Source organism: Echinops telfairi, unplaced genomic scaffold (assembly GCF_000313985.2).
Source record: "Echinops telfairi isolate 266 unplaced genomic scaffold, ASM31398v2 ScPeMD7_7472;HRSCAF=8510, whole genome shotgun sequence".
In the NCBI taxonomy this organism is placed as follows: Eukaryota; Metazoa; Chordata; class Mammalia; order Afrosoricida; family Tenrecidae; genus Echinops; species Echinops telfairi.
The window spans coordinates 449,754-456,845 of record NW_022111376.1 but is presented as its reverse complement, the minus strand read 5'-3'; the positions used below and the strand labels follow the sequence as shown (position 1 = coordinate 456,845).

Below are 7,092 nucleotides of genomic sequence, written 5' to 3'. Positions count from 1 at the left end.
CACGGGTTGTTAACAGCCCTTGTATCCTACCAAGAGCCTTTCAAAGTGGACTTTAGCAGCTGTACTTAGGTTGGCATGGCACTCCTTGTCATTGAATCAGGACCCGATGTTCATTTATTCTAAAATTGTAATATTCTGTGCTTTCTCTTATATTTAGAGCATTGCCTGAGTTATATTGCTGTTGGGGCCTTGTTTGTTGTTTGGCCTTGTTTTGGGTGTTTATCTGTATGAGGAAACTGGGATGGGTGGCTCTTTGAAGACACACTGTATTGATGGTTGCCTGGGGGCCTGGAAAGGGACGGTGTGGAAAATGGGGAGTCCCCATCAATGAGTACCAGAGGGAGGAAAAGCTTCCAAAATTGGCTGTGGCAATCGATGCTGCTTGCCCGGCAATTCTTGATAAGATTGAACTTCAGAATAACCTGATCCTTTAATCAGAGGTCAATGATATAAAAACTAAGCGAGACCCCTCAGCATGGTTTGGGCCGAGCCCTGGGGGAGTTGGCTTCCCACGCTGGGGCTTTAATCAGTCGAGTGTGTCAGTGAGAAGAGAGCAAGATACAGATGCAACAGAGAATCTGTAAGAGTAATGATCGACCCAGTGATTTCAGGTGGGAAAGAGGGAATGAAACAGGGAGGACATGAGGGGGTAGAGATGAGGTGCAAAAAAATAGTGGGCTCAATGGAGGTTAAGTCCTACTTGTTGACAGGCAATACAAAAGAGTGGGTTGGCAGTTGGATAGCGGGATCGATGGAGAATCCTAACTCTGGTCAAGTATCTCTATTCTTCCACGATACTGTTTGGGATCCCATTTTGCTTCTCCTACTTGGTGCTAGGAAAGCCCGGCCGGCAAATTGCTTACCAGGGCTCACTTTCCTCATCTATGGAAGGAGAGTAAGAATACCTCTCTACTACGATTTCTTTGAAAAGCAGATGTGTTCTTATCTAGTAGGTTTATTTTCAGTGGTTCAAAAGAGCACTGGACACTACGTAAGTTGTTGTGCTTATTAACACTATGTGTCGATTATGGTCATTTAACAAAACCTTGTGCGTGACCGTGTGAGTGGGCAATAAACAGGGGAGAGGACAAAATCACGAAGGAGAGGAGGTCAAGGACCTGAAAGGCTAAAGGTATCAGAACGATCTCTCGGTGAATATTGAGATCACCACACATTAAGCATGCTTCCAATACTGTTAAGAAAGAAAATGCCCTACTCAGCGATTGGTCGAGCGTATCAAGTTGTTTTGTATTCTTGGCATACACAAATGATCTAAACTTGGTCTTCATACAGGTTAAAATAAAAAGCATTTTAAAATGCTGAAAAAGCATTTTAAAATGCTGATATTCAAATGATTCCCTTTCAACGTAAAGTCAGACTGCTTACGAAATAATGAAATCTGTATAAATTGTTGCTGTAACATTTCTCTTTCACATTTTAGCTTTTGTATGAACAGCAACAAAGCATACTTCATTCACTTAGAGTTAATCAGAGCCTGCAACTGAGAAAACTTAAAGAGATGTACGAGGAATTCGTGAAGGTTTGTTTTCTTCGATAACACAACACATTGTTTTATAACTGGATTGTGTGCAGCAGCAGAAGGGACTGGTTTTCGTTCTGAGTTAGAGGGGGAAATATTTTTGAGACATATTAAACGATGTGGCATTTTCCCTTTGGAATTGCTCCTGGTTTCACTGAAGCGCTGAGATGTATGTTTTACTTTTTTGATTCATTAAGGGCTTAGTTTGACGTCTTCAAAATAGGAAGTAGCAGCTTGGAAATGTCACTCCTCAAGATACATACGATGCATACAATTAATGATTTATTACCAGTTTTCTCACAGTGCTCTGTGCAACACCATGCCACCTCTTTTAGCAGAAGAGCAGTGATGTGTACGTGAAAATAAGAACTCTAGTATCCCTGGTGTTCAAAAGCGTAACGGATGGACACATTTTATTTTCTGGCATTTTTCCCGTTACACCTACTACTACAAGCACTAAATGTGGCTTCATATGACAATGGTAATCAAGGGTGATGACCCAGATTGGATGAAAATGCTAGCAGAGGTTGAACCTTTGTGATTTCAGAGTCATAAACGCCCCTGGTGGCTCCTAGGCAGATAGGTTTCCTGCTTCTAGGCACTTGTTTCGGAGTCCGTATAATCCCTATTTTAGTCGCTGGGGAATTCTTCCTAGAGAACCTATCAAGCATGATAGAATGCCACTCTTCTAGACTCACTGGAATGTTGGAGCAAATGCATACAATAGAGGTGCTAAACATTTTTATTGAAATATATACACATACATATACTCGATCTATCTATCTATCTATCTATCTATCTATCTATCTATCTATCTATCTATCTATCTATCTATCTATCTATATCTATAACCAAAGAGTCCCTGGTGGAGGATTTGGAAATAGAAAACTTGTTGGCTTGTTCACATGTTTCCTGAGATCCATCAAAGCATTTGGGTGAAGTTTGAATAAAGCGGTAAAAATGGCTTCTGTGAGATGTTACCACTCAGGGCAGGGACTTCCGTTCACCTTGAACTCCTCCATTTTCCGTATCATCCCCTCCCGTGTTAATGATCAATGGTTAATGATCAACCCACAGTGATCTTGTAGATTTCAACGTGGCAGTGCTTCTTTCTTCTCTTTCCTTCTTTGAATTCCCATGACTGCTGCTCCAGGTCAGGCCCTCCTCAGTCCCTTCCTCTGCTGCGAAAGTCTTTCATCTGATTTCCGGCTCCTCTGGCCCATCCTTTGTAGGTCTGCATGCATCTTCCTGAAACATTTCCCTTCTCTCCTGAGAAGCTCTCAGTAGTGTCCTAGTCTGAAATCCTACGTGTCAAGCTTCTCAAATTAAATGACATCCTGCTCATTTCCCACCTTCTCTCAGGTCGCCCACCTCTTTGGTCAATTTTTTAAATGTGCTTTCTAAACACTTGTAAGCATGCATTGGGAATTAGGTGGGCTTTTCCATATTAGATCATCTTTTCTCCCTCCCTTTTAACAAAATTTCTTAAACCTTCCAAAGGTTTGGCTGATTCCCGGCCACCCTCTTGTAGCATGTTATCTCCCCCTTCACCAAAGTTAGCACCTGTCTGTTCTCTCGCCTGTTACACCGCTTTCCCTTTCCACCACTGGGAACCATCACAGTCTGTTGGTAGAGAACCTTTTCTTGTTTGCTTTGCACACAGACGCTCTGAAATCCCCTCATAAACACATCAACTGTGTTCCCAGACCTATTTTTGCTCCTGTGTTTCTTCTTCTCGATTGACTAGGGATGAGAGGGTGGACTGTTCGTGTGGAAAATCCTCCTCTGCACTTCACACGGGACTCTTCACCTACTAGGCCCAGGATCACCATCCTTTAGATGAAGAGTTAGGAGTTTTTGTAGATTTTGACATTATGCGGGGTGTTACATTTCACATCATTTTTGCACTCAGGAGCTTAAACAGATAATCATGCGACGAATGGCACGTGATATCTCCTGCTCATCCCCCTTTAACAGATTGAAAGACATATAATCCTGGTACCATACAGTTCAGTGGTTTCAATATAGGAAAACGAGCGGTGCAGTCATCACCGCAGTCAATTGTAGAACATTTCCTTCTGTTTGGTACTCATTCTCATTAGCTCTCCTCTCTTAACGCAAAGAACTATTAATCATACACTGTCTTTATAGATTTACCTATATCCTGCATATCAAAGAAAGAAAAGCGCACCAAAACCCACCACCACCAAGAACAGAACGAAACCCAGAACAATCTCAGTCCAAAAGAAAGCAGAGGGTAATAAAAACCAGAACAAATGAGGAATGGTTGACAAGGGAGGACAGTTAATAAAGTCTTAAAAATTTAACCTGACTCTAGGTGCACTGATTCACTTTGTGACGCACTGTCTGAGGGCACCGATTTTCACAGCCCCAGTCAATGGTAAGAGGCAATACAATGGAGGCTTATTCCCCATGGGGTCTGTGAAACTGGACTTTGAGCTTTCACTGTCTTCCATTGCATGGAGAGTAGAGATTGAAAACTGCTTTTATTTTTCATAAGTTGAAGAGGTTACATTAGAGATCATTTTCTTTTCTCTCAGGAAGCCGTGGTCTGTTAACTGTTAATCATAATAATTCCATTAGTACCTGGGCTTCAGAGGAGAGTGTCAAGTCTATGGAATGTACTGAGATAGGTTTTCAGTCTTTTTCTTTTTCCGTCTTGGCGTAATCACTAAACTCATCCATTATTTCAAACAAAGTATAGCACTATTGAATCTCTTATCCTGATCGGTAACTCTGTATGACTTCTGTTTAATTCAGCTAGTGCGTGATATGTGGGTCTTCGTGTATTACTTGGATTCTTTTTATTTGGGATAAATAATGAGTGGCATGTGAAAGTTTGAAGGTTTTATCTCTGAAATGTAATTGTAGGATGTTAGCGCCTGAGATAAAAAGGAACGACTTCTGACAAAATCTGGCCTTTTTGTTTAGAGCATCAAAGAATTGGAGGAGGAAGAGGACAATGATTATTTTAATCCAGAAAGTAAGATGAGACAAGAAATGAAAGCCCTGCAAAACAAGCTTTTACTGAAAGCTGTAAGTATTGCATAGTTGTAATTGAAAACTAGGAATTGATGTGAGCATTTAAATCATTTATGTCCTCAGAGGTGTAAAACGTGTCTAATGATCAAACCAATATTTCATTTCTCCTTTCATGTATCAGCACGAGCAAGAGGTAGCAAGAATTCGAAAGTCTGTTGAATCCATGATCATCAGCTCATGACTCCTGCCCAAATGGACTGGAATCAAAGTAGCATGGCACGAATCTAACAGTAGTGGCATGAAGCCACATGACAGTAGTTTAAACCCCTTTCCCTGCTTGTTAAGGACAAGAAACCCTTTCTGTTAACCCCCTAATAAAATCGGGGACCCTTGTGACAAGACCTGCATAGATTTGTGTATGTATTCGTAGTTTTAGCCCAACAATAGTAATGGTATGATGATTTGGGTCCCCGGTCCTGTTAATTCACCTTTACCAGTAAAGATGATTGAATTTTAGGTTTGGGCCTTAGTGAAGCTGCACCAGTCCCCAAAGTTAGGTGAGACAATTATAGAAGGTGATCGTTGTTTTTGCTGATAATAAATTGAAATAAAGAAGAATACCACATCTGTTTTATATGCACTTCCTTTGGGATACACGTACTGTGTTCTATCTCACACTCGCTGCTCTCGAGTTAATTCTGACTCAAAGCAATGGAAAACCTGGTCTTTCTTCCCCAGAACGACTGGCAGTTTTGACCTGCTCACTTTGACGGTAGCATCCTGTGTCACACAGAGAGTTTTCCAGAGAAACAAAACAGGATACTAATGATATAGACAGAGAGATGTATACAGCACGAAGAAATATAGCAGCTGATTAGTCCGCACAGCAGTAGAGAGGGCTTAGTTCCACTCACTTCCGTGAAACACGTAATATACTGGAAGTGCTTCAACTCAGGACGGCTGCTGGGACCAAGGTCAAGGAAGCAGATAGCTGAGTCTTCCCTAGAGCCATGCAGGCAATCTGGCCACAGGCAGCAAAGAGCAGAGGGAGGGTCACCAACAGTCAGCCAGATGACAGGATCTGATAGGCCCCAGCTCAAGCGATGTGTACACCAGCAGTGTGGCGAAGCAGGTCTCAAAGTAACCTCTAGCTCTAGCGATACAGTCCAGGGGTTGGGTGTCCCACAGGTAGTGTAGCTAGCAAGTTGAAGCAGAGAACTAGCTAAGGCACACTGGTCAGATCACCAGAGAGCGAGCACGAGAGAGACAGGAGGGTCTTGCCGAGCCATTTATCTCTCTGCCCTCCAGTCAAACTGCGACCTTATTAATCCCACATGTTCCTATTGGCCAGCTTGGCACAATAAACCTCTCTCTCACATGCCCCAACATGTACCTACTGTGCCACAAGGGCTCCTATTGTGTTATGTAGATGATTCTAATGAAGGTAAGGTTATAAAGGAAAGTCTACTCTCTTAACTTGTAACTAATTACAATCAACTTTCTTACGTGTTCTGGAACAAATTAAGCTTCTAAAAATACTTTTTAAATGTTTTGGATGAGGAGTGAGGGTCTCGAGGGGAACATTTTGATTTGGGGCCCTTTTTTAAAATCCTTTGTTTACATGTCAGTGTCCAGTGGCAACTATTTTATTCTTAGAAAGAAGGATGTCTCGTGCCCACTTTTTGTGACAATGAAGTTTGACCTCAGCATTTTGCAGAACTGATCCACTAATGCCTGTCCTCCTGCCCTGGTGCTGCTGACTCATCAGTGTGCTTGTGAGCCTTCCCATGTGTTTGGATGCATGAGTTTTTCCAGACTATATCGAGGATGGTGTTTGAAATTTCCACACAAATCACTAAATTATGTCATTTAGTCAAAGGATGGTATAACTTTTAGATGCAGAACAAAAATTATGAAATGGATAACTGTCTCTGTTTTCTGAAACAGAAGCTCTTTTCATACACATACACACAGCAAGAGCCCCTATTTCAAACCCCAACCAACAACTCTTTGGTGAAAATATTACATCAGACAGCACCTCCACCTGTGTCTTCATCTTTGATCCTCAGTGCAGTCCGCTGAAATGGGCAGGGCAATTTTCGAATTGAAGAGATGGAGACACAGGGCCTTTAGCAGGCCTACTGTGCAGGCCACAGTCAGAAAGTAACAGGGCCCAGGACTTCTGACTCCACCTTTCCTCAATTGCTGTTGGGCAGCCAAGCCTCAACTTTTCCACGAAAGGACAACTGGTCACTCTCTGGTCACGTTCCCATCAGCTTATGTTTCTTGCTTTTTGAGATTCCCTTTAAGAAGTTGAAATGTCAGGGCCACACACCCTTGTTGAAGGCAAACATATCCAACAACAACAACTGCGATGTCTACAACATTAAGGGGGAAGGCACATAGACGACTCTTTTTTTCAGTTAGACTTCATTCACGTGTCATACGATCCCATAATTCCATCATATCAAAAGAATTGTACAAACATCAGCACGATCAATTCTAGAAAGTTTTCTTCTTCCTAGTACTCATTGATTTTCATGAAATTG

The 7,092-nt window shown here is 42.0% G+C and overlaps 1 protein-coding gene across 1 annotated transcript in view; it reads left to right on the top strand.

Moving 5' to 3' along the window:
• The window catches only part of LOC123521156 (synaptonemal complex protein 3-like), a 6,737-nt gene extending 1,588 nt beyond the window's left edge, over positions 1-5,149 (top strand). Inside the window, exons 3-5 of the mRNA XM_045285474.1 lie at positions 1,442-1,540; positions 4,493-4,597; positions 4,725-5,149. Of these exons, the coding sequence (XP_045141409.1) occupies positions 1,442-1,540; positions 4,493-4,597; positions 4,725-4,784 (264 nt within the window). The 3' untranslated portion in view covers positions 4,785-5,149. The remainder of the gene's footprint in view (positions 1-1,441; positions 1,541-4,492; positions 4,598-4,724) is intronic.
• Positions 5,150-7,092: the final 1,943 nt, after the last annotated feature.